The 27596-nt window shown below is 49.7% G+C and overlaps 1 protein-coding gene across 9 annotated transcripts in view; it reads right to left on the bottom strand.

Annotated features, from left to right (window-relative positions):
• Positions 1-3785: 3785 nt before the first annotated feature.
• TRIO (trio Rho guanine nucleotide exchange factor) overlaps positions 3786-27596 on the bottom strand; it is a 366740-nt gene continuing 342929 nt past the window's right edge. For 6 of the 9 annotated variants that reach the window (XM_016952960.4, XM_016952963.4, XM_016952962.4 and 3 more), the window contains 10 exons: positions 25708-26501; positions 21171-21418; positions 16976-17114; positions 16119-16146; positions 15742-15904; positions 15353-15474; positions 11343-11421; positions 9387-9587; positions 6726-6864; positions 3786-6110 (listed from right to left, as the gene is read on the bottom strand). In XM_016952960.4, coding sequence (XP_016808449.1) covers positions 5568-6110; positions 6726-6864; positions 9387-9587; positions 11343-11421; positions 15353-15474; positions 15742-15904; positions 16119-16146; positions 16976-17114; positions 21171-21418; positions 25708-26501 — 2456 coding nt within the window. In that variant the 3' untranslated portion in view covers positions 3786-5567. Of the gene's footprint in view, positions 6111-6725; positions 6865-9386; positions 9588-11342; positions 11422-15352; positions 15475-15741; positions 15905-16118; positions 16147-16975; positions 17115-21170; positions 21419-24870; positions 24939-25707; positions 26502-27596 lie in introns of those variants that run through there. The other 3 variants (XM_016952961.4, XM_063811100.1, XM_016952967.4) reach the window with 3 other exon arrangements.

The raw sequence follows: 27596 nt of genomic DNA, 5'->3' as shown, positions 1-27596 counted from the left end.
TTCTCTGTGAAAGATCCTGTTAAGATGAAGAAAAGACACACTACAGAGTAGGAGAGAACATCTGCAAACCATATCTCTGACAAAGGACTAGTATCTAGAATATGTAACAAACACTCAGAACTCAACAAGTAAAAACCAAACAATCCAACAAGAAAATGGGCCAAAGATGTGATGAGACATTTCAGGGAAGAGAATATAAAGATGTGCATATAAGTACATGAAAAGAGATTCAACATCATTCGCCAACAGGGAAATACAAATTAAAACCACAATAAGATATCACTTCACGCTTGTCAGTTTGGCCACATTAAAAAAGTGACACCACCAAATGCTGGTAAGGAGACAAAGAAACTGGATTACTCATACGTTGCTGGTGGGAATGTGAAATGATACAGTCTAGAACAGGGGTCCCCAACCCCAGGCCATGGACCAGTACTGATCCGTAAAAATTACTGGTCCGCAGTCTGTTAGGAACCAGGCCACACAGCAGGAGGGGAGCGGCAGGCGATGAGTGAAGCTTCTTCTGTATTTACAGCCACTCCCTATTGCTTGTATTACTGCCTGAGCTCCGCCTCCTGTCAGATCAGCCTGGGCGTTAGAATCTCATAGGAATGCGAACCCTACTGTGAACTGTGTATGCGAGGGATCCAGGTTGCACGCTCATGAGAATCTAATGCCTGATAATGTGAGGTGGGACAGTTTCATCCCGAAACCATCCCCCACTCCTTCCCCATCCATGGAAAAACTGTCTTCCACAAAACTGGTTGGTCCCTGGCGCCAAAAAGGTTGGGGACCACGGGTCTGGGAAACAGTTTGGCAGCACCTTAAAACATGTAATATGTGACTACAATATGATCTTCCAATTGTCTTATCCCAGAGAAATGAAAACTTAACGTTCATATGAAAATCTGTACAATGAATGTTCATGCAAACTATTTCTTAACAACCCAAAGCTAAAAAAAACCTCAGATGTCCTTCAATGGGTGAATGGTCCAGTTGTGGCCCATCCACACTGTGAACTACTACTCAGTAATAAAAAGAAAAAAAAAACTCTTGATACAACAATCTGGATTAATTTCCAGATAATGATGCTCGTAGAAAACACCTGTTTCAAAAGGCTACATACTGTATGATTTCGTTTAAATAACATTCTCAACGTGCCAAAGTTATAGAAATGGAGCACATGTAAGTGGTTGGCAGAGGTTAAAGAAGGGTGTGGTGGCAGAAGGGAAGTAAGTGTGGCCATAAAAGGGCAACAGGAGGGTCCCAGTAGTCGTGGAAATATTCTGCTTCTTGACAGTGTTACTGTCAGTATCCTGGTTGTGATGATGTACGATCGTGTATGTTATCACAGGCAAAGGGTACATTTCTTTTTTTTTTTTTTTGAGATGGAGTTTTGCTCTTCTTGCCCAGGCTGGAGTGCAGTGGCGCGATCTTGGCTCACCGCAACCTCCGCCTCCTGGGTTCAAGCAATTCTCCTGCCTCAGTCCCCTGAGTAGCTGGAATTACAGGTACGTACTACCACGCCTGGCTAATTTTTTGTATTTTTAGTAGAGACAGAGTTTCTCCATGTTGGTCAGGCTGGTCTTGAACTCCTAACCTCAGGTGATCTGCCTACCTTGGCCTCGCAAAATGCTGGGATTACAGGAGTGAGCCACCACACCCAGCCTAAGAGTACATTTCATAACAATTGGATGTGAATCTACAATGGCCTCAAAATAAAAGGTACAACCTACTTTAAAAAAGCATGTAATATATGAGTTTTACTTAAAAGGGAAACATATCTATGAATGGTAGAAATCAGAACAGTGATTACCTTGGGAGGGAGAGATTGACTGGGAAGGGGTGAGACAGACCCTCCTGGGGGAGGATTATGGATAACAGAAACGTTTTATAGTTTGCTTTGGGTGGCGATCACAGGTATATACATGTATAAAAATTTATTGACGTATGTATTTTCTGTAAGTTAAATTTCACATAAATAAATATAATATGGCCGGGCACGGTGGCTCACAGCCTGTAATCCCAGCACTTTGGGAGGCCAAGGCAGGCAGATCACGAGGTCAGGAGATCGAGACCATCCTGGCTACTGTGAAACCCCATTTCTACTAAAAAAAAATACAAAAAATTAGCCAGGTACGGTGGCGGATGCCCGTAGTCCCAGCTACTCGGGAGGCTGAGGCAGGAGAATGGCATGAACCCCGGAGGCGGAGCTTGCAGTGAGCCGAGATCACGCCACTGCACTCCAGCCTGGGTGACAGAGTGAGACTCGGTCTAAAAAAAAAAAAAAAAAAAAAAAAAAAAAAAATATATATATATATATATATATATATATATATATATATATATATATATATATGGAGAATTGATTAGTTCCAAGAATTACTCCTTTCTCTACAATTGTCTCAAAAATGTACAGGAGAAAGGATCTTTTCCCCTAGTGGTCTAAGATGGTCTAATATTTGTAGTTATAAACAAGGCTATTCCAAAATTCATAAAGGCAAAGGAACTAGATTAGCAGAAACAATTTGGAAAAAAAATAAAGTGCGGGGGGATGTCTAGTTGCTTTCAAGACTTACTGTATAGCTACAGTAATCGAAGACCTAATCTAATCTAATAGATTATTGCTTCCTCCAAGATGAGTTTCATAATTCTGCTAAAACACTGATTTCCCTGACTTGTTAGGGCTAAAGAAAATCCGAGTATTTAAAATACTAGAATAACTTGCAGAATGTAAATTATCTTGGTATCTGAGAAAACAAAATCTAACGATCACGACAGACCAAACATCTGAGGCTCTTTCACTGGGCACAGTGAGTTCTGCTAATCTTACAGGCAGAACCACTCCATCGAGTCATTCAGCAAGTGTCCCATTTAAAGGACACCACCACACACCCCTCGCCTCCTTCGTGTTGCTCAGGTGTGGCACTGTGGTGGGCCAGGTAACTCCCCCGGGGCAGGATGCTGTGCTGGGCAGGTAGATTAGAACCAACCTTGAATTTCCGCCCCCTCCAGAGCCCACCGAGCCATAGGTACCGCTGGGACTTGGGCGGGCACACACCTCAGGGAGTTAGCTTCCCATGTCCTGACTTAGAGACTGCACAAGTGTCCTTTCACGTCAGCCTTCTATTCAGGACTTCAGCAAACAGATGAGAAAGAATACCTGTTCCTGATGGTGTGCTGAACAATGAAAGTCATCAGCCCAGAAGGAAAGCCAGAAAGAATCAAGAGAGAAGATACGGTCATTGGAAAAAATAAGCTACTGTCAGCAGGGTGGCAGAGCTGTGGAAGCCACTTGGCTGCAAGTCTCCCTGGACTGGGTGGGCCCAGGGCCGAGGCCGAGGCAGGGCCACCACTGGGGAGTCTTCTCCCAGGTGCAGGATCTTTGGTTTATTCTTAACCAAATGAAACTGTTTCATTTTCTTGAATCTATCTGGACATTACCTTTGCTTTTCTGAGGCCAGGATGAACGAGCTCTTCCCTCGCTTAATTCTCTGTTCATCAGGCAACAGGGTGCCTTAGCTATTCTAACCAGGACAAGCTACAGCCTTGCTGTGCACGGTCAGTCAACATTCTGGCACATACCAGGGTCTCGAGTGTGGTGTCTGTGAACCAGTCTGCAGGAGGCTGAGCAACTCCCATTTCTGAGTGTGTACAGAGGGTTCTCAATCCAGTACATTCTGCCACCTCCCGCCCACGAGAAGTCTCTGCATCAGTCTCTCCCTCAGCCATCTGTCTTTCCGATTCAACAGTGACCAATTTAAATAAAAAGCCTAACACAAAAATCAGGCAAATATGTTTAATTTTTTAAAATAACTGATGGCAAAATAAAATATTTACATCACATCATACTGTGTAAACATGTAAGGTCTCTGTACAAAGAAATATACATGCAAAATAATGTAAAAATTTAACTGAAATAATAAAAGAAACAATACACAAATAAAAATTATGAGGTTACGAATACACATCCAGTTTCGAATCCAATTTCTTTTAAAAAGTTTCTGTACAATTTTACAAGAAGAAACAAACAAAAACCCAACAAAAGAATAAATAAAATACATTGGAAGCTGCAAAGCTTAACTACGCCAGTTTATGGCTCAAGACCCAGGTGTCTGGCTGGCTTGGGAAGCGGGCTGGTCTCCTTTGTAGTGCAGTTCACACGAGAAAGATAAAAAGACATCCAGAAAACTTCGAGGGTGCCCAGAAACCCAGCCTCCTTGAGTTGAAAGGACTCCCCACACCAGTGCGAATGCTGCCACAGTGACTCGGGCATTGGGTACCAGCCGCGGGGCGGCCAGTGCTTAATCGGCTTTTATTTCTTACCAAAAGCTCAAAACCCAGCCAATTTTTATATAGAAAGTTGAACGTCAAAAAGTCTAAAAAGTAGTAAATGTCCAGACTGATTTTGGGAAAAAAAATAATACTTTGGCATTCTGAATAATAGCATAATAAATTTTAAAACATTACCCTATTATCCAGTTTTATATTCAGAGTATGAAATCACTTTTTGCAGTCCTCAAAACCAACAAATTTCACGAAAAGTCTCTTTGAACCGATGGCACAGGGCTACGACCCTACCCACCCACCCGCCAACCCCAACACACACACAAAACCATAAAGCTCACCATACGAAGTATGTGCTTTTTCTATGTATTTATTACAGGTACAACAGAGGTCTTCATAAATAGTTGCATAAAATGTTAAAGCCACAACATTGCACATGATATGAAGTAAAACCAAAAAACCCCCAATGAGTGCATTTACAGTATTTTCATCTGACTGTGTACTGCTCAACAATCTGATTGACGGCTTGGGGCAGGAACAGGGGGAGGGGCAGTGGGGCAGGACCCAACCTGATGTCTTCATTTGATGGGCAGACCCTCGGACCCCCAGAGGAAGCCCCAGGTGGTGGGTGGGGGGTGGGTAGGGGAGGCAGGTGGGAAAATGACAGACCGAAGGCAGGAACAGTCTTATATACAAGTAAGGCCTACATTTCATCAGAGCAAAACGATTCATTCTATTTTATGCAAAAGTTTGAGGTTGAATGCACGTTTCAGAAGCCACGTCGGGCGTGAGATGCACACAGACGAGGCGCCTGGAAGCTCAGAGCCGAGTGGTCTCTGAGCCCTAGACAAGGCCATGGGAGTGGCCGCCACCTAGGTGCGTCTTCCCCAGAGACGCACAGTATCTTTGTTCGTTAACACCAGTGGTTGAACATAGGCATTTTGTTTCCTTGAATAAATCTTGAAAACGTTAAATTTGCAAAATTCTATTCATGTTTGTTTAAAAAAGTATCTTTTTATTTTTTTGCAGAAACCTGAATAAAATACTGTGATACAGCAATGCGACCTCTGCCTTGGGCAGAGTGTAAGTGACGGTCCTCCACCCCAGCGCAGCTTGCAGCTCTGTGTCCAAGCACTGCTGAGCACAGCTCACTTGGAATGCAATTTCACACGATGAACATACCGGCAGCTGATCAGTTATGTTTGCTTGTTTTCTCTTGAAAATTCAGATTAACAGCTGATTGGCAGGTGAAAGAGAATGAGAAAGAACTTCTGGATAGGTCAAACTCTAGGCAGAAGCCTGCTCTGCAGAAAGTTTTTAATGCTACGGATAGGTCGAACATCATTCTGGTGTTTGCGCCGCTCAATGAAGGAAGTCAGTCTGGACGTGTCGAGGACGCCCGTGCTTCTGCCGTTGCCGGCCTGCAGCCACTGCTCCTGGAGGGCCAGCGCAGCCGAGGGACGCTTGGCGGGGTCCTCCTGCAGGAGGAAGCACACGAACTCCTTGGCCTTCTGGCTCACTCCTTTAAAGTAGTCATCTGGGAAGCTAAAGTCTAAGCGGCAAATGTTCAGGCAGGTCTCTTCCACACTGTCATCCAGGAAGGGGGACACGCCACTAAGAAGTACGTATGTGAGCACTCCAACACTCCACGTATCCGAGGTCAGGGAGACAGGGTTCCCGAGGATGATTTCAGGGGCTGCGAATTCAGGGTTCCCCAGTAACTGGTGGATGTAGTAGGTCGTGTTGAGCTGAACAGCATCTCCAAAGTCAGCCAGTTTGATGGTTGGCTTGGCTAAACTCTCATCCACCAGGATATTCTCAGGCTGGAAATCAGAATACGACTGTCATTTTCAGACCATCCAATCTTAAGCTTACTTGTGATGATGGGCGGGACTCTGAGGTGGAAGGAATCTATGATGTCAACTAGGACAAGCCATGCATGTGCAAAGCAGGCCGGACCACTCAGCTGGCAGCCGAGGGTGAGGAGGAAGAGATGACACAGCGGAGCTGGGACCCAGATCCACACAGGGCAGCTCTCTTTGGAGATCTAAGTGCCAAGTAGCCTAATGAAACCAGGCTGCTTTATGAAGCTGGGTGTTCATTTTCCCTCCCAGCACCAAGGGGGAATGCTCTCTTTCCTGCCTAAGCTACCACTGCACCCGCCACACCCACCGGGCAAGACTCATGGGGACTTTCTGAAAGTCGTGGAAGGCTGGGAGGGCTCCGGCGTTTTACCCAGTGTGCTCCTGACCGTGTGCATCACTGAACGCAAACGCTTAGAAAGAGAGATTAGCAATCAGTGTCTGCGCTGCCCCACCCACCCTTTTTGTCCCTAGTCACTTGGGGGCTCCTGGCCTGGCTTCAGAGGGGGCTCTGTGTCCCGCATGGCCAAGCCGGTGTGCTCAGACCCCCCTTCACCTGCCCGGGGCCTCACCAACCTTTAGGTCCAGGTGTGCTATCCTGCAGTTGTGCAGGTACCGGACAGCTTCCAGAACCTCCCCCAGGTGCGCCCTGATCTTCCCTTCAGTGAGGCTTCCCCATCGCACCACGCAGTCCAGGAGGCGACCCTGGTCAGCCCTAAAGAGGCAGGAACGGGTGACTGTTATGATGCAATTTGCTTTGAAGACCTCTTTGGGCTAGTAAGAAGTAAACATGTCGGACCTGTCACCTGTTATGAATGTGTCATCGGGATCTCAGGGCCATGCCTCTAAGGCGTGACTAGACAAGGAGGGGGATTTTGTAAAGCTCTGTTGGGAAGATGCGAGTGGGGTACAGGGTGTCTCCATCTTAAGAGGGAAGCCGGTGGTAGAGCGGCACAGTCAAGGGTCCAAACCCGCCTGTTGCGGGGGATGGCGTGGCCCGGCTGCCGGCAGTACCAGGTGCAGCAGGCATCCTGCGGTATCTGCTGAAGGAAGGCAAGTAGCTCATGCTTCTCGGAGCTGTAGTTTCCTCACCTGTAGAATGGGCCACGGGTAGACTCACCAAGATCATGTAACCACAGGCTGGGCAGGAGGTGACACACTGAGTGCTCAGTGTTGGACTCAGAAGGCTTCCTCCTCTGAAACTACTGTTCATGCTAAAAAAACACTTACCCAGCACTGCCAAGTGCCAGGGGCTCAACGCCTTCTAACAACTCATTTAATCCTTATGACTCTCTGTGAAGTGGGCCTTAGTGTACCCATTTGATACATGAGGAAACTCAGGCACAGAGAAAGCATGAAACGTTCCCAAGGTCCCACAGCTCCAGAGTGGAGAAGCCAGGATTGGACTGAGGTGGTCTGGCCCCCACCTCTCTCAACACCGGCCTATGCTGCTCTCTCTGCAAAACAGAAATCTGTAGGAAGATCAGCTGCCTGTCTAGCAATGGGGAGTCGCCGGTGAGAACAGGAGTAATCTGTCATGAAAACGGATCCTATTAACAGGATGGTGAGGCCAAACCATTTTGTTTCCCAGAAATGACAGCTGAAAGCACTGAAATGTCAGTCCAGAAACGAAGGCCTTTAGGAGATTTGTGACGAGCACTCAAGCCACAGTTTTGTTAAAACTCCCCAGGGAAGGTGAGCAGTGGCCATTGGTCACCAGCGTCTGGAACCAGAAAGGAGACCTCCCGGGTCCTGAGGCTCCCAGGCCAGGCCTCGGCTTGGATGTCGGCTCGGCTCTTCCACACACATCGCCCCATCTCGGCCCCACGACAACCCTCCAAAGCCAGTGTGACTTTTAAGGACACCAGGGTGAGAAATGAGCTGATGAGAGGGAGGGCGGGGACTGAGGCCAGGCGAGGCCAGTGGACCGCCTCTCCATACACACTGCTCAGCCTCACTGCGCCCCACCGTCTGCCCTTCTGCCATGAGATGTGCTTTCTATTCTTGAAAGAGGGGCTGGAAGCACGTCCCCATGTGCTGGGGGAGGTTCTAGCTGTGCAGCCATGGGTGGGAGGCCTTCCTGAGACACCCATGGCATATGGGCGGCCCGAGGAAGCTGGTAAGGCTGCATGTGGGGCCATGTGGGACGCTGTGGCAGCCTTGCCCTAGGAAGGGTATGGGGAGGCATTTATAGTTTCTTTAAGAAAAAAATGACATTAACTACAACATCAGGTACAGGGCCTGGAGGGAGTTCCTGCCGGTGAGGGGCCCTGAGCTTGAGTCTGCCCCTACATGACCCCATGGGGGCGCCCTGCTAATCCTATCCTTCCCACTGAAGAAGCTATGCAAACTTCCCAAACGGTGGCAAAAGCTTTTACCCTTCCCCATGGAAAAGCAGCTGTAAATGCAAGTAAATGTATAAAATGACTCCCCCTAAAAAGGAGGAATCGACATTTTTCAAAGCTAAATGCACAGATGTTTGGGGTGGATGAATCCATGGGGGTCGTCCCTGCCTTGCAGGAGGTTGGGTGGCATCCCTGGCCTCTGGCCGCTCCCTGCCGGACTCACCCCCAGCCTGAGCTCTCCTGACATTTCCACGAGAACCCACCCCTAGATGAGAACCGCTCCTGTGGGACGCAGGTTTCAAACTCTTTTCTTGACGTGACTGAATTATTTTCTGATCTTACACAGGAGCCCAGTAAGTACAACGGGGACCAGAGGGGCAGCTCTGGTTGGTGTGCCCGCGCCCCCTCTGCGGAGGACATTCTGCGGGGAGGTGCGTCTTACCCTCCCATCCAACTGGCCTTCACTTGGCAGGAGGCCTGAGGGGCACCCCGCTGATCCGGGGTGAGCTGGCCCTGCACAGGCTTGGGTATCAGGTCAGCCTCCAACCACTAATGGGGGCTTGGGTTCAGCACCAGAGACAGCCTGGCCTCACGGGACCTTCAGAAAAGGGGTGGGGCGGAGGGGTGCGTCTCCGGGTTGGCTGAGCATGTCAGGTGTTCCATCCCAGCAGTGACTGCCCTTCATCAGGCAACCGCCCTGTGGAAGACCACACTGCTTTCTGCCATTACTGGAAGGCTTGAAAACTGCGGGCTCTGACAGTGAAGATGTTTTTTAGTTCTGTAAATTCTACAAACCCAACTTCTATCCTTCTTAGAGAACAAACAGGAACAACAAAACCCCCTGAGGTGGAGGCAGAGGGCTGGGCAGAGGGAAGGCCAGGTGTGTACGCACATTTCTAAGACCAGGATGTAGCTGGTGGGGGTCTCAAAGGTGTCGAGGAGGCCGACAAGCAGGGGGTGCTGGAGGCTCTGCAGGATGCCAAGCTCATGGGTGACCTGGTCGCGCTTCATCAACTTCTTGTTCACAAACTTAGTGGCCACTGCTCGCTTGGTTCCTTTCTGATCACATTTCTTAACGACAGAGAATCTGCCCCTGTAAAATATGTCAGGGGGACCATCTGCAGAGGCTGCTGAGGTCTGGCACCGAGAAAGACTCTGTTATCCTAAATGGACTGGCTGTGTGGTGGCCCAGCCCTGTCCAGAGGCCCTGCTCTCCCGGCCACTCCACGGAGGGGCTGTGGTGCCATGGCTGTCCCCCAAATCTGCCCTTGTCCCCGCAGCCATGCAGTTCTGCTGGTCCTTCCTCCCAGGCAGCCTTGGTCTCCTCACGTCGGTGGCTGCTTTCCCAGCACTGAGTGTGGGGGAAGTGACAGGGGAAGACCTCTGAGCCTTGGCCTTGCCAGGCGACTCCCTTCTGCTTCCCACGACGAGCAGAAGCTGGGATGGCTGCTCACGCCTCCCGTCAGCCACCTTTCCCTGCACGTTTGAAAGGTGCGTCTGCTGTGGTCACTGCCTCAGCCTCGCCCCTGTGGGGGTGTGTGGGGCAGGCACGAGGACCCTGGAGCTGCCCCTGATGACCCACTCCTGGGGACTGGCCACACCTCAACGCGATCTGGACGAGGCCTTGGACCTCAGGTGGGGGCCTGGGCTGGGGGCCTGAGGTGGGTGAGTGCATTCTGCACATGTGAGGACCAGAGACGCGCCTGTGGCGGGCAGACTGTGTGGTTAAAGGCCACGGTTTTGCTACTTCTGTCACTCGGAGGCAGGGGCTATTCGTCCCCTTGAATCACGGCTTCCTGGGGCTGGCTCTGGCCCACAGGATGTGGAGGACGTTGGTCGTTCTGAGGCTGGGCCTTCAGAGGCCTTGACGCTCCTGCTCCTGCTGTTCTGGGATGCCACTGCCCTCACGTGGGGGAGCCCAGGGTGAAAGTCGATGTGGAAAGAGGCCAGTGTCCCAGATAACGCCTCTGACACGCATGGGGCATGGTGCACCAGCTGACCAGGCCAGGAGAGGCCAACAGAATAATGGTCCCATCTGCCCACTGCACTGGAAGAAGGCACATGTCACCACTGTCCTAAGACAGCATGTGCTGGTGTGACTTTTTATGCAGCCACAGACAGCTGACAGAGACAGCAACAGGAGCCATGTGACTAGTTATGACCTCAGGAATGAACGCCAGAGGGTGCTGCTGGCTGGAGTTTCTGGGGGAGTTCTTACCAAGGGACAAAGGACAGCTGTCATGCTCCTCTGACCTTGCTCTTCCTGCCACATGGGACACAACACCTGAATGTGTGTGCTGTGTGGCCCTGGAGGCAGAGCCAAGAGAAGCCGGGCTGTCTGATGGCACTGCTGGGCCGCCCCTGACTCGGCTGCCCCTCATGAAGAGAAAGAACCCCTTTGATGGGGAAACCTCTCTCTTAAGTTTGTGCAAGAGGACCCCGATACCCCATCTAATTTTACTGTCACTCCTTGAAGTCTCCACGCACGAATGAAACGTGAAGGGCACAAGAGGATTAAGAACTACAAGAAGCGTTTGAAAGACTCCTGAACTCTCCCAAGGACGGCACAGAGCTACCACTATTCCACATGCATAGAGGGAAGCAATTTCTCCCCACTGAGGGGTGACTGGTGGCATTCGGCCCTCTCTGCTGGAACCCGAGTGGAAAACGGCTTCCTTACTTCCCCAGTGTTTAGCGTCTAAAGGCAATGAGAGTTACGATTCAAATGCAAGACACACAGCTTCCAACTGCTGGCAAGATAACACTGCTTAGCTTTATTCCTGCACTCTCTGGTATGTCTTCCCCATGCTCTGCTCTTTCAGAAGGCATTCTGGGTTGTGCATCATACCTGCCAAGCTCAGCCACTTCACTGTAGAAGGAGTCAAAGTTGTCTTTCCAGGTCACCATGATCCCATCCATCCCTGGACCTGCAAGAAGAACAGCACCTGCCTGAGCTTGTTTCCCATGGAGCTTCTTGGGTAAGAAGGCTATCGCCACGCACTGTCCCTCACAGCAGCTGCGCGTGGCCACCGGGCACCTGCCACACGGCTCATGCGAGTGGAGATGTGGTGGCTGCATAAAGGACAGACAGACACTGGGGCTTAGTGTGAAGGAAGAATGCAAAATAGTTCACTAATAATTTTTCAAATATTGATTTCATGTTGAAATCTAATACTTTGGATGTATTTCATTAAATTAAATACATGTTAGTAAAAACTGCTTTTATTTTTATTTTTAAAATGTGTTTACTAGAAAAATCTAAACTTGCATATGTGGCCTCTTTTTGCTTCTATTGGACAGCACTGCTACAGATGGTCCTCCCCGTTCACCTGGCCGCACCACCTCGAGGCTAAGTTGCTCTCTCCTCCCCACGCCTCCTTTCACAGCCGTGAGAGATCAAGAGTCCACAGTATTTACTTAACGTCCACAGGGTTTTACATGGTTAATGAATCATAAATACACTACAAAGAGGATTTTATTATAAAAGTGCCAACTGTAAATCACCTGTTAGTAATGAACCCTGTGTACATGTCCACAGGAACAGAAAGCATCCTTTCAAGAGTCTTCCTGTGAAAAGAAGCACTAAGTGGGGGAGCCCCACGTGGCCCCGCTGCCAGGCAGCCCCTGGGAAGCACAGCTGCCACTGTGATTCTAGGCCTCCACGGGAGCCTGGCCCTCCCAACCCCACTCATCCAGCCTCCTCTCCCCACTTAGTTTCCTCTCCCCTCTTTCGGCCCGCTCACCTGACCTGCAGTCCAGCCCAGGCCGAGCATCTGCCCATCCCTATCTTCACGTGGGCTTCCTCACCTCTCCCCAGGTTGTCACTGGGAATGCGTTTCCTTAAACCATGTCCAATCCAAGCTGACTTGTCTAATCGGGCTCCCTGGGGTGGTGGCCACCTCCTCCATGTGCCTTCCCTGACTCACTCATGGCTGGAAATCATCTCCTCACATAGCAGTGGGCAGTCCTGGTGGGTGCCATGTGCTGCCAGCTAGCACTGTTGTCACAGGAGTACTGCTGACTGCTACATGACTACAAGTGAACCCGTGTCTGATCCACCTCTGCAGCCTCCCAAAAACCAGAAGAATGCCTGGCACACACAAAGCCTCAAATCTTCACTGAAGGACACACAAGAAGCAATAATTTCACATCAATCACTTAAACCACAGGCTACGTTTTATTCTGCAGTCTTTTTTTTGTTAATGCTGGCACATTTGCACCCCTTTAAAGTGCTTTATAAATGGTAAGGCTAATTCTGACCTTGCAGGTGAAGGAGTACTGAGAGAGAAGCATTAATAAAAATAAAATTATTTCACTAGGCAGATTTGAAGCATCTACCAACTCACATTAAGAAATATTGGACTATTATTTACATAAAAATATTTTTTCTTCTTTTTTTAACTGAAAGGGCTTGGGTTTTTTTTTTCTTTTTTTTAAATAAACATTTTTATTCGAGCATTACATATATACAGAAAAGTGGACCAAACATAAATGGCGACTCTGTGACCACCAACCAGACCCAGAGACAGAGCATCATAGTGGGCAGGTGCTCCCTGGCTCCTCTAAAACACACCTTTCTTTTTCCCTGTGCTTTTTTTTTTGTTTTTTTGTTTTTTTGAGGCAGAGTCTTGCTCTGTCACCCAGGATGGAGCGCAGTGGTGCAATCTCGGCTCACTGCAATTTCAACATCCCAGGTGGCAAGTGATCCCCCCACCTCAGCCTCCAGAGTAGTTGGGACCACACGCGCACACCACCACACCCAGCTAATTTTTTGTATTTTTGTAGAGATGGTGTTTTGCCATGTTGCTGGTCTCTAACTCCTGGGCTCAAGCCATGGCTACCTGCCTCAGCCTCCCAAAGTGCTGGGATTACAGGCATGAGCCACTGCACCTGGCCCCCTTTTCTCATGAACAGAAGCCTCGGCCCTGGCTGGTGGGATGACAGGGCTCTCTTTGGATGATTCTCTTGGACACAGTTTGGGGGCCTGCACGTGTCCTCAGGGTGCAGGGCCAATGCCTCCAGCCTCGGGACTCCCCTCTCACAGCCCAGACTCTGACCAGCTCCCTGCCTTGAGCCAGAGCTGGACTGAGAATAAGGCTTTGTTTCCTAAGCATCTGAGAACTGGGGCTCTGCAAGGCAGCCAGGGCCAGACAGAATGAGGGCGCACATCCCAGACAGCTCGTGGGTGCAGGAATAGCCTCAGGCAGACAGGAGTGGAGCCAAGGGTAGATTTAAAACAAAACACAAAATTACTGATGCCTGCAAACAAAGTGGCTTCTCTCAGAGAACAATTTGGAAATGGTTAAGATCATCTTGGAATAGTCCACATAAGATAATTCTTCTGAAGACCTTTAGGGGTGCAGCTGAATTTGTGTGATAGAAGTAACTACACACTTGGATTATTTTCCCATTTGCATTTCCAGGGTATGAATAGACTTTTTTTTTTTGAGACAGAGTCTTGCTCTGTCACCCAGGCTGGAGTGCAGTGGCATGATCTCGGCTCACTGCAACCTCTGCCTCCTGGGTTCAAGTGATTCTCCTGCCTCAGCCTCACGAGTAGCTGGCACTACAGGCGCGTGCCACCACGCCGGCTAATTTTTTGTTATTTTTAGCAGAGATGGGGTTTCACTGTGTTAGCCACAATGGTCTCGATCTCCTGACCTCGTGATCCACCCACCTCGGCCTCCCAAAGCGCTGGGATTACAGGTGTGAGCCACTACGCCCAGCTGAATAGTATACCTTTCTAAAGTCCTTTAGCTTTTGCTAGTGATTAAAAAAAAAAAAATTACCTGTGTAATTTCTGTGTTATTTACAAATTAGAAAATCTTTACTTTTTATTGTTTACTGCCAAATTCTAGACTTTTAAATTTCTTGTTCCATGATCCAAAAAATCAGAACATGTCTTCTGATTTAATGTTGTTAAAAACAGGAAATTAAGATATCTGGGACAAAAGTTCTAAGACAAATTCTGCTTATTGTCTACACACGGGGTGCTCCAGGACTCAATTTATCTTTCATTTGGGGTTTTATTTGTCCTCTGGAGGCACCTCCATTTGTGGCGCAGCCCAGTACTGCAGGGCCGGCCTTCTGCAAGATGGCAGCAGAGAACAGTCCACACCTTTCTCAGCAGCTATCTACATCAGGCAACTACAGGACGTTTTGAAAGAGCCTAAGATATTGGTTCTGCCCCAGGGAGCTTGTGGTTTAGCTGAGGAGAGAGAACAAGCTCTTCACACTGGAGCAAGCAGGCCCCATGGCAGATGCCTCCTAGCCAGATGCTCTGGACAAGCTACTGAGCCGCCCTGGGCCTGGCTCCTCCTGGATGGGGTGAGGAGGGCGCACATTCACCCAGAAGGGTTGCTGTTAGGGTCTCAGACAGGCACAGGGCCTGCACAGGCCCGGGACTCACCCACATCTCCTTTCCTGCTTTTCCCATGCACATTCTACATGAGACCAACCTAGACCAGATCCAGATTCAGCTGGGTAGCTGGATATGAGTGTTTTGAGTACTAGGAGCACGGAAAGCACCCTGCTCCAACTCAGAGGCTGGTCGTGGGGGGCCCTGGTACCCCATGGTGGGCAGCTAGAGGCCTTCACCAGGCAGGCCCCCATCCTCCTCCCAGCAACAGGAGCTCCGGTGTCTCCCCCGACCTTACATAAGGTGCTGAGAAGTCACTCTCCTGTGACATCCTAGACACTCTGGTCTGCTACTTACAACTGTCTTTTGAAGCCCCACAAATGACTTATTGTTCTATCTTTCAGGCCATTTGGAGTGTAAGGGCAGACTCAGGACTTAAGGAGACTCCTGAAAGACGTGCCCCACTGGGTCACGTAGAATCCTCGTTGCACAGTGCTTACCTAGGACCCTCAGGCTGGCCGACGATGAGGCTGAACCCATGTCATTGACAGCGATGCACGTGTAGATGCCGTCATCTTCCGTGGTCACGCCCACAATCTTCAGAGTGGCCTCTCCCAGGTCACTGCGGCACAGATGGGAACACACTGCGCGTCAGAAAAGCTGAGCACGTGGCCATCAGCGCTGGCCTCCTCCTTCAGGATCAAGGGAAGGCAGGAGCTCAAGTGCTGATGAGGAGCTGTACACCCAGGCGTGAAACGGGCTCTCACGGAAGAAGTGGAGTGCCGAAGGCGGCCAAAGAAATCCATCCGTGAAGGAGGAATTTCCAGTTGCCAAGTGACAAGATGGTGCTCCCAGCCAGCGAAACCCACCAGGAGTGGGCCTCCCTCACCTGTAGGAGATGCTGTAGTGACCATCGTTGTTCAAGGTGTTGTGTTCAGGGCCCTTCCAGGTAATTGAGGCTTTGGGGCGGCCACAGACTCGACATCTAAGAACAACGGTCTCCCCTGTCTCACACGTGACCTCACTCAATGGAATGACGAATTCTGGGGGAACTGCACGGGAAAGGAGTCGGTAAAGGCCCATCAGCCCTGGCTCCTCCTCCACACCCACCCACATGTCCCCGACAGATTGATAGGACCTAACCCGCTATGCACGCCTAGAGCGCCACGGAAAACTCATTTCCAGAGGCCACACTCAAGTGCTCTGAAACATGCCCCACAGGTCTAGAATCATCTCTAGGACTAGAAGAAAAAGAACAGAACTCACCGTCATAAATGTAGTTGGGATTGAGAAGCTGAAATGGAAACAGCAAACAAGCATTAACTGAAATGAGCTACTTTAAGGTGTATTCCTTTCATTCCAGGGCTACAATTATTGTTGAAAGATTTGTAGAAACTGACTTGCCTGGGCATCAATCAAAACAGACCACATTTTCACTGCACTCAAAAGCTTCATGTCACACTAATTTGGGTGGGTCTTTTTCTTCCTACCCACAAACACAAAAACACTGCTTAGATGTGTGTTTTTCTCATGCTACAGGCTGAGTCCAGCTGGTCCTCAGATGCCTTCCTAATGCAGAGCCGCCAACGCCCTGGCCCCTGGCGCTCAGAGTCCCTTTCAGGAGATACCTTCTTTTTCTCCAGGCAACCCCCGCCGCAGGTGTCAGGCAATCTGATTATAGGACTAAAGCTGACTGAAGTTGTCCCCAAGGGGATCTGTCACAGCCAGAGAGCCCATATGCACCCCCACATCTAGCCACTTCCCCTTGGCTCTAAGGCAGGAACACTGAAGGAAGCCTGAGCCATAGCTTCTCTGCACCTTCGCTGCTTCTGAGAACCTAGTCTCTGTGCTTCATTTGCAAACCTAACCATATTCTTTAGAAGCCACATGTGCACCTGCGGAAGTGTGCAGGGGTCTACCTGGTTCCTTGTAGGAAGCACCCATCCCTGTGCTGGCCAGCATAGTGCCCCTAACAAGACCCTACAGGACACGCAGGGCACGGGGCTGGTGGGTGGGAGGGAGGTCATAAGCAAGCCCAGCTTCAGGTCTGCAGAGTCTCTGCCCTCCCTGATCCTTTCTCTCATGCTGGGATGACACGGACTCCTGAAGACCCCCGAACACACCTTCACAGATACCTTGTTGCTGAGTCCTTCCCGTGACTTCCGATAACCGTTCTCTAACTTGCCTTCCCTTTTGCCGTCTTTATCTTTTTTCTCAGATTTTTTCCTTAAACGGAGTGCTGTGTGCCAAGATGTTGACTTCCTAGGGGAAATGAACACACTGTGGGTATTATGCCTTTCCAACATTCACCAAGTGCTGCCTGGAAGCGTTAAAGAAAAGCTGAATATTCAACGTATGTGTGTGCAGGGGGATGGGAAATCCTCTACGAACTGTGACCTCTGTTAGAGAAAACATTCCTTTTTTTTAAGAACCAGGAGATAAAACCAACAATCTCTTAAAGTTTGAGGATGAAAATATAAAGGTGCCTGTGATAAATGATTTTATGTGTAACTTGACTGGGTCACAGGACGCCTAGATATTTGTTCAAACATTATTCTGGGTATTCCTGTGAGGGTGTTTCTGAATAAGATGAACATTTTGATGGGTCCAGTAAAGGCATGTGCCCTTTCTAAGGTGAATGGCCCTCATCCAATCAGCCGAAGGCCTTAAGGGAACACAAAAAGTCTGGTCTCCCAAGCAAGAGGGCGTTCTCTAGCAGACTGTCTTCAGGCTCAGCCTGCACCACGTGCTCTCCGGGGTCTGAAGCCTGCTGGTCCACATGCAGATTTGGACTTGCCAGTCTCCCTAACTATGTGAGGCAATTTCTCATCATAAATCCACTTCTAGACAGGCATACCTTTTAGAGGTCCTGGGGACTTGGTTCCAGACTACCACAACAAAGTGAGCCACATCAAGTTTTGGTTTCTTAGTGCATATAAAAGTTATGTTTATACTATACTAGAGTCTATTATGTGTGCAATAGTATTATGTCTAAAAAATGTACATACCTTAATTAAAAACAGTTTATTTGCTAAAAAAAATGCTATCATCCGCACCATCAGTGAATTGTACTGTTTTTGCTAGTGGAGGGTCTTGTCTTGATGCTGATGGCTGCTGACTGATCAAGGTGGTAGTTGCTGAAGGCTGGAGTGGGTGTGGCAATTTCTTTCTCTGAGACGGAGTCTCGCTCAGTCACCCAGGCTGGAGTGCAGTGGCGCGAACTCGGCTCACTGCAAGCTCCACCTTGTGGGTTCAAGCTATTCTCCTGCCTCAGCCTCCCAAGTAGCTGGGACTACAGGCGCCTGCCACTACGCTCAGCTAATTTTTTTTTTGTATTTTTAGTAGAGATGGGGTTTCACTGTTAGCCAGGATGGTCTCGATCTCTTGACCTCGTGATCCACCCGTCTTGGCCTCCCAAAGTGCTGGGATTACAGGCGTGAGCCACCGCGCCTGGCCTTTTTTTTTTTTTTTCTAGTAGAGACGGGGTTTCACTATGTTGGCCAGGCTGGTTGTGAACTCTGACCTTATGGTCCACCCGCCTCAGCCTCCAAACGTTCTGGGATTACAGGCGTGAGCCACTATGCCTGGCCTGGCTGTGGCAATTTCTTAAAGTAAGACAACAAGAAATTTGCCACCACTCCCCTTGTTACAAAAGACTTCCCTGCAGCATGTGACACTGATAGCATTATACCCAGAGTAGAACTTCTTTGGAAATTGGAATCAATCCTTTCAAACCCTGCTGTTGCACTGTCAACTACGTTTATGTAATATTCTAAATTCTTTGCCAATATTTCAACAGTGTTCATAGCCTTTTCACCAGGAGTACATTCCATCTCAAGAGACCACTTTCTTTGCGCACCCCTAAGAAGCAGCTCCACATCTGTTCAAGTTTGATGAGGAGATTGCAGCTCTTCAGCCACATTTTCAGGCTCCATTTCTGATCCTATTTTTCTTGCTGTTTCTGCCACATCTGAGTTATTTCCTTCACTGAAGTCTTAAAACCTTCAAAGTCATCCATGAGGGTTGAAATCAACTTCTTCCAAACCACTGTTAATTAATGTTAACATTCTGACCTTCTCCCATGATTCATGAGTGTTCTTCATGACATCTGGAATGGTGAATCCTCTCCACAAGGTTTTCAATTTACTTTGCCCAGATCCACTGGAGGCATCACTGCCTATGGTAGCTATGGCATTACAAAATGTATTTATGTATTTCTTTTTCTTTTTTTGAGACAGAGTCTCGCTCTGCTGCCCAGGCTGGAGTGCAGTGGCATGATCTAAGCTCTATGCAACCTCCGCCTCCCGGGTTCAAGCAATTCTCCTGTCTCAGCCTCCCAAGTAGCTGGGACCACAGACACATGCCACCATGCCCAGCGAATTTTTGTATTTTTAATAGAGCCTGGGTTTCACCATACTTGTCAGGCTGGTCTCGAACTCCTGACCTCAGGTGATCCACCCGCCTTGGCTTCCCAAAGTGCTGGGATGATGGACGTCAGCCACCATGCCCAGCCCAAAATGTATTTCTTAAATAAGACTTGAAAGTCCAAATTACTCCTTGATCCGTGGGCTGTAGCATGGATATTGTCTTAGCAGGCAAGAAAACAACACGAATCTCCTTGCACATCTCCATCGGAGCTCTTGGGTGACCAGGTGCATTTTCAAAGAACAGTAATATTTTGAAAGAATTTTTGTTTTCTGAGCAGTACGTGTCGACACTGGCCTTAAAATACTCAGTAAACCGTGTTGTAAATACATGGTGTACAGATGTGCTGTCAGCCAGGCTTTGTTGTTCCATTTCTAGAGCACAGGCAGAGTAGATACCTCTACCACAGCAGGCATTCCAGGGGGATGAAGAGTTGTAAAAACTGCCATCAAATTCAGTAAAATAATACTCAGTGCAGCAAAACCGGCTTCATGTTTCTTAACTGAATTAACCTTTTGGTATATAAGGTGTGATGATAATTAGCATGGTTCTTAAGGACCCCAGGATTTTCAGAAGGGTAAATGTGCACTGGATTCAACTTAAAGCCACCAGCTGCAGTAGCCCCTAACCCTTTTATTTTACAGGATTAGCTTTCCTTAAACTTCATGAATCAACTAGTTTGCTAGTTTGCAACTTTTCTTCTGCAGCTTCCTCATCTCTCTCAGCCTTTATAGAACTGGAGAGAGATGGGGCCTTGTTCTGGGTTGGGCTTTGGCTTAAGGCAAGGTTGTGGCTGGTTTGATCTTCTATCCAGACCACTCAAACTTTCTCTGTCTCAGCAAAGGCTGTTTTGCCTTCTTACTATTTGTGTGTTTAGTGGGGTAGCACTTTTATTTCCTTTGCATTTACAACTTAGCTAACTGTTCGGTGCAAGAGGCGCTTAGCTTTCGGCCTATATCCACTTTTGACATGCCTTCCTCACTAAGCTTCTGGCTTTTGATTTAAAGTGAGAGACATGTGACTCTTCCACTTGAACATTTAGGGGCCACTGTAGAGTTATTAACTGGTCTAATTTCGATATTGTTGTGTCTCAGGCAGGCCTGAGGAGAGGGAGACACATGGGGGAATGGACAGTTGGTGGAGCAGTTAGAACACACGTTTATTATGTTTGGCATCTTGTATGTGTGCAGTTCATTGTTCCTCAAAACAATTATAATGGTAATATCAGACATCACTAACTACATATCACCGTAACAAATACAATAACAAAATGCATGAAATATTTGAGAATCACCAAAATGTGACACAAATACAGAGTGTGAGCATACGTTGTTGGACAAATGGCACCGAGAGACTTGCTTGACATAGGGTTGCCACAAAACTCGTGTAAAAAAGGCAATGTCTTCAAAGCACATTAAAGCAGAGTACAAAACAACCCGAGGTGTGCCTGTGTCTATGCCAACATCTCCGCACGCTCCCTACTGGTCCTGCTCCTCTGAAGGACCCTGACTAATATGCGGCCTAAGAATGTATGTCAAAGAAACAAAGATAGGGGATATTTTCCCCTTAGGTTTCTTAAAACAAACAAACAAACAAACAAACAAAACAACACTTTCTTGAGTTATGACTAACACAAAAATGTCAAATGGGATTCCTCAACAATGTGCTAGAACAGAGTATTTCTAAATGCAGATTATTCAAAGACCCTGTGAGTCTGAGTGTGTGAGATGGAAGGCCACCCATCCTCCCATGTGCTGAGAGCTGAGACTGTTCTGACACACCAGCGCAGATCTCCCTTCCACATGCTTACCCCGTCTGAGGTCGTGTGCCTCACGGGTGCTGTGCCCCCTCCCTCTGCTGCCTGCCAGGACGCCGTTACTGTCAAGCACTCACTTGAGAGTCCCGTCCGGGTTCTCCACGATGACTGCACTGGTGTGGCCCAGGACAAAGCCTGGAATCCAGCCCTCAGCTGCGGGGCACTGGTCAGTGGCGGCTCGGAACACCAGAAACATGTTCTGCTGGTTGCTGGCCAGAATTTGAACGACCTCTCCTTGGTAGACGTTGATCTCATCCTCCTTCACTGCCGTGTAATCGTGTGTCACCAACATGGTGGAGATGTTGCTACTGCTGCTGCTTTCACTCTGCAGAGGGACAGATGAAGACAGAGAAAGGCAGGGAGGAACTGAAACGAGACCTGATCACATGAAATCCCTTGTCAGTGTGCCCCATGGCACCATGACCCCATGCAGGGCTCACCAGGCAAGCACCGAGAAATTTTCAACATTTCCTTTACCCTCTGGCTAACTGTGTGCATCTATTTCAATAACTGAAAATGTAATTTCTCTAGAAAGCAATTTAGGGACGCTCTTAAAAACTTCACTGCAATAATGACTCTTTGGTTTTGGAAGCTCGTTCCACTGTGGTCTTCCTTGCACCCTCACGGGAACATTTTAGTCCTCCTGCTGACGCCACGTTAGGTTACTCCTAAGCAAACATAGCCACATCACTGTGAATCTCATTATCAGTTAAAAAAAGGTATTAGAATTGATGCAAAATTAATCTTCATTTCACTGACAGATTAGATAACAGAGAAGTCCCTAAATCTTCCAGATAGAATGTTCATTGGGAATGCATACTCTAGAATCATGCTAAGTTGCTGACATGCCTAATCATTTCTACTTCGTCTCTTCAAAAAGAAGAACATGGAACCCCTGAACGTAAATCGATCACTATTCTGCTCATATGGAGGGCGACTCTGCCTCCAGCAATACGAACTTGCTAGGTGTCCCTCTTATGAACTTGCATGACTCAAGTGTCCCCAAGGCTCTGCTGCCATGGGAACACATCACAAAGCATCCCAGTGCCGCTCGCCCCAGGTGCTGTGACTCAAGCTTTGGGAACGGATTCTGGTGTCGGATGCGTACCCCCACCCTTATACCACTGCCCCTGTGGGACCCGATCTCTTCAGTCACAGGGCTGACATGCAGCAGGAACTCAACATATGGTGAGTGACTCGGTCAGTGAGGCAGGATTGCAACAGCAAGACAGAGATTTCTTAAGGCCCTACCCAGGCCACACACAGAGTGGTGTTAGCTCCTGAGGAGAAGAAACACAAACGGCAGTGTTTGTCCCACTCTCATCTAGCGCGTGGCCTATGGTTCTGGGTGGAGAAGAAATGCAGATCCCCTGCCAACGCCTGAAGCTGCATCTTGCCCAAGTCCCCTCTATCGAGTTAGGATGTGAGAAACGGCATCTGGTGCCTCGTTCCCGCGAACTTGTGCTCAAAGGCTTCCACTGAGGGTACTGTCGGGATGTTCGTGGGTTCCCAAGGCTCCAAAGGCGCTAGCTTCTGCTGGGCTCTCCGACGCCCTGGGCAGATCCTGGGTCAGTGCAGATGCAATTAGTCAGACAACCCTGCTCTACCGCCTCTCAGCCCTGGTCTAGTGAGCCAGTATCAGTACACGCTGGAGCAGGTGGCGGACTGCTGTAGCTGGCCAAAAGGACCAGAGGGAAGAGACCTCTGGCCCTCCTCCACGACGTCAAGCCTGAGAAAGCCAACAAGCCAGCCACTAGAAATTCCAGGTGCCAGGGCTATCAATCTAGACCTGTGGTGCATACTTAAAACATGGCGGTGCCGCCCAGCTCCTGTTCCTTGTCTCTGCCGTGGAGGAGCCTGCTTCCTGTTCTTGTCCCTGTGGGTGCCCACTGTTTGCCTGTGGCTCTTCAGCAAAAAAGCATGCTGTACAGGGAAGGCTTTGGCTTGTGCATACTCATTTATGCATTATACTTTTAGCATGGACTTTAGTATTCTGACTTATATGGCAATGCCCAAGAGTACTGAGATTACAAAGCTAAATTTCCAAGAATATGTAAACAAAAAACAACTTCTGCAGCACAGCTGCTTTTGGTAATATACCAGGCTACAATCTCATAATTAGAGTATTTTGCTACTACAATCGTAACTATTAGTATTTTCTGGGCATCTCCTATGTACTAGGCATTTCAAGTCTATCCTGCTTAATTCTCACCACCAACCCACCAGTGGGCGTGGTTATCAGTCTCTCAGAGTGGAAGGTCAGTGAGCTGGCACTGGCCACCTGGCCTGTGCAAGAAAGGCAGGGCTGGAGTGACTCCAGTGTGCATGCACTTTTATTGCTGCTCAATAAAGCAGGACAAAAGGCCAGACCACAGAGCCGCAGGAAGGACTGGTGCAGCCATGGTTTGGGTTGATCCACATCCATGTCACTCCTGCTGTCAGCAGAGGTTTGCAGAAGCTGCTCATCTAAAGGGGGAAGAGGGAGCCGGGCTGTGGGCTGGGCACAGCTGCTTGACTGTGACCACAGACAGCTTGACAGAAGTGATCAAGGAGGAAGGAGGCCTTTGCAGATCTCCAGGGGGACAGAAGTGCAAATACGTGGGGGCTTTTTGAGACGGAGTCTCCCTCTGTCATCCAGGCTGGAGTGCAATGGCACGATCTCGGCTCACTGCAACCACTGCCTCCTGGGTTCAAGCAATTCTCCTGCCTCAGCCTCCCAAGTAGCTGGGACTACAGGTGCGTGCCACCATGCTCAGCTAATTTTATTTTTAGTAGAGACGGGGTTTCACCATGTTGGCCTCGAACTCCTGACCTTGTGATCTGCCCGTCTCGGCCTCCCAAAGCGCTGGGATTACAGGTGTGAGACATCATGCCCAGCCTAGAGGGCATTTTTAAAGCCCCATTTTGGAGTTCTGGAGTCTTCTTAGGCCTTTAGGGCATTTCTGTAAGGCATCTTGACTTGTCTGAAATCCTGTTCAGCAGGTTCCCTTTCCAGGTTCCCTGCCACATGAGAACAAGTAGGAAGAGAAAGAGAGAAAGCAAAAGCAACTTTCCCAACCTAAAGCTCGCGGGAACACGTGCCACTTGCAGATTGCGCCTTGGCCTCAGAGACAGCATTCAGGATGGAGCCAGGGTGTGGCCATTTTTCATGTCTTCTCATGAATGTCCAGAGAAGACTGGCATTGGCTCCTGTCTTGGAGCAGTTGAAGTGTTAATTTTGAAACACAGACTCTGAAATCTCCTCTCGTGCTGAATGGGAATGTGTCCAGGCTATGATGAGCTCTAGATGCTAACTGGCAGATTCAGTGAGGGTCACAGCTATAAGGCCACACCTGGATACTGAGTATCCAACTAAGTGCTGACAGGTATAGCCCGTCACTGGGTTGACTGCATCTCCCCACCACCCCACACTGGACTCAAATCTATGCTCACCCGCCTAGCATACCTGCCTACCTAGCATGTCCAACCTAACTGAAAGGCCACCTTGCTCTGGAGGACACAGTACGGTGGCCATGACAGTGGATGCCTACCCGGCCACTTCAACTGTAAATAAATGTATCAAGACCCATTTGTTAATTTCTTCCCCAATTAAAGTTTAACAAAATACATAACAAAAAATAGTAGGAAAGGATAAGACCAAGTCAAACCAATTAAGGCATTAATAAGTCCAGAGGAAAGAGAAAGACATGCAAAAGCTAGATTTTTTTTTAATATAAAGAGAGACACAGACCCTTTTAGAGAAATGTATTTAAAAATTTATAAAGCGTTCAAACATACACTCATTAGAACAGTTCTATTCACTCACGCATGCCTTCAGGAAAGTGTTACGGGCCAGGCCATCTGCCCTGTAGGAAACAGGTGGGTAGGACAGTGAGGAAGCAGGAAACAGAGGGAAAACCCACCACAGCAACCCTTGTGCTTGAGACGGCAGCATGAGTGACGGGCCAAACGAGGCCAGAGCCCAGCAGGCCGCAGGGACCGGCCCCAGCCTGCACTGCAGAGCCGCCTCGCCAGGTGCCCAGAGCAGTCTCTGTCTTCCAGAGCAACACGGTGACGTAAAGCGTTCCCAGTGGACAGATTCTTTCCCCCCATTTTTTCATCTTAGTTTGCTTTGAGTTGCTGTTGGAAGTTTTCTTGAGGGAATGGTCTTCCCCAGCAGATGAGTCAAAAATGCCGCAAAGATAATTTAAGGCATAAAAGAGCAAAACCAAGCGATGAGCAAAAAGCTTAAAGTGTACAGGTTTCAATTTAAACAGGAGGTAGAGAGCAGGGAAAAGGAACCCTCCAAAAAATAGGTGCGTGAGGAAGGCAGAGGTTAAAAAAGAAAGTTCCAAGAAGATATTCTGCTGGTTGGAAATGGAAGAAACCAAAAGACGCTGCGTTGAGAAGGTTAATGATCGGCTTGCTCTTATTAGAAGACACGAACAAAGCAAGGAGTAGTTAGTAGCGCCGTGGGCCGGCCCGCAGGAGGGTTAGCCTGGTCCCAGGTAGAGGCCGCAACGGGCCGCGGAGAGCGCTGGGCAGCTGAGTTAGTGAGAACAGCCGCGGTGGCGTTTAGAGCTGGCGGGACAGAGGCAGGGGGGCGGGAGGGCGCGGGCCCCCCGACGCGCTTACCCCGTTGCTCTGGGTGGACTGCACGGACTGCTCGCTGGCCGAGGAGCACGTGCTCATGCGGTCAGTATCCTTGCCAGGGGCCGCGTGGCGGGGTGTCTGCCGCTGGAGGGAGTCGCTGTCCCCCGGGAAGGTGAAGGAGCCGGGTCGGCTGGCGGGGGAGGCGGGGATGGAGCTCCAGAAGGAGCCCCCCTTCTGCAGGGGGCTGCTGGGGGGGAAGGGCTCCTTGCCGAGAGGAGAAGGGACCGCGCTGGAGAGCGGCGAGTTCAGCGGCGACGCGGCCCCGGTCCGGGGCTTCCCAAGCGGCAGGGTGCCCAGGCTAGCGCGCGCGTCCTTGGCGGGGGCGTCTGGGCTCGACCCCGAGGCGTTCGCGGCGCATTTCCTGGGGCTCTCCAGCACCTTCATCTTGGGGATCGGCTCCGCTTCTCGCTCGGACCCCTCGGCGTCCGCGCCGGGGGGCCGCCTGCTGGGCGCGCTGGGGCCGGCCTCGGGGGCCGCGCCAGGGGGAGGCAGGGAGGGCCCGGGGGTGGACGTACCTGACATCTTGTCTGCCTCTGCCTGGCTCGAGGCTGCAGAGGAGACCAGCACGGGGGGGTGGTGTCGGACAGGCTGGGGGATCCGGGAGGGCCGGCTCCTGCTCGTGCTGGGGGCGCCGCCGCAGCTGCTGGGGCCGCCACTGTGGCCGCTGCCGCCACTGGGGGCCCCGCCGCCGCCGCTGCCCCCACCCCCGCCGCTGCCCCCGCTGCCGCCGCCGCCCCCGCTGTGGTTCCTCTGGTACTCGATTGGCGATGTCAAGGCTGTAAGACAAGACAGCGGGAGAGACTGGGTCAGGTCGCCAAGGAGCACGCCGCGGGGTGAGGGAGGAACAGGGCCCACCCTGGGATGGGTCATGGGGCAGACCCCGTGCAGGGGCGCAGAGCAACCCCACCCATCAGGAGAGCTAGAAGAGGCCCCTGCTTGCCAAGGTATTGGGATGCCGGCTGAGTGCAGTGGGTGGAAGGGGCCGCATTCCTCAGCACATCCCGGACTAAGACCAAGGCAACAGATTTGACTAGAACTCCTCCAGCTACCAACTGGCTTCCGCAAAGGTCTTTCCTAAACCAGAGTCCTGGGGTGAAAAAGAAACCCTGGGGCTGCCGTGGAGGCGGTTTCATAGACCACCTCTGCTCTGCAGGCTGAACACAGCCCCGAGGGAAGCTAAGGGGCTCCTAGAGGCCCCTGGAGCGGGAGGCTGTCCCATCTCTTGACTTGGGTGCCTGAGTTTTCTTACATCTTCATTGTAGAAAAACATAGAAATCAGGCCAAAATAACATGTATGGAAACATGCACAAACTCTTGAAGTGTTAAAGCCTTTGAAAAATACGACAAGCAGATGCAGCCCCCCAGCCCCAGCCCCAGGCAAGTGTGAGCAAGCGTTGAGGAGCCAGAGGCAGTCTACAAACTCTGTGCTGGCCACAGCCTCTTCCAGGACTAAGGGGTGTGCAAGAAGCAGGTGAAAGGGTCCCAAGCTCCCACCCCATGAGCGATCTCCTTTAATCCTCTGGGATAGGTATTACTAGTTACTCAACTGAGTGGGTGTCAAGTAAACTCTGACATCACAGACCATGCGTGCAATCTGGGGGCAGTTCATTCTATTTTAAAGACAATGATGAAAATTTAGAGCATTCTCAATTCCAAGCTATGGATTGGAACTCAATGCACCACATAAGAACACCACATTAAACCTCTTCGCACCTGAGGAACTGTGCCTCCCTATCCTCAAGCGCCCACCCCTAGCTGCAGATGTAAATGATTATCAGCTTGCAAGCAGGATGGAAACTTGGAGTTAACACCCAGGCAGCACATAACACTTGGCTAAAAATGCCATGAGGCTTGAGATTTTTCACTGAGTG

Source organism: Pan troglodytes, chromosome 4 (assembly GCF_028858775.2).
Source record: "Pan troglodytes isolate AG18354 chromosome 4, NHGRI_mPanTro3-v2.0_pri, whole genome shotgun sequence".
Lineage (NCBI taxonomy): Eukaryota > Metazoa > Chordata > Mammalia > Primates > Hominidae > Pan > Pan troglodytes.
This window is presented reverse-complemented; position numbering and strand designations above follow the sequence as displayed.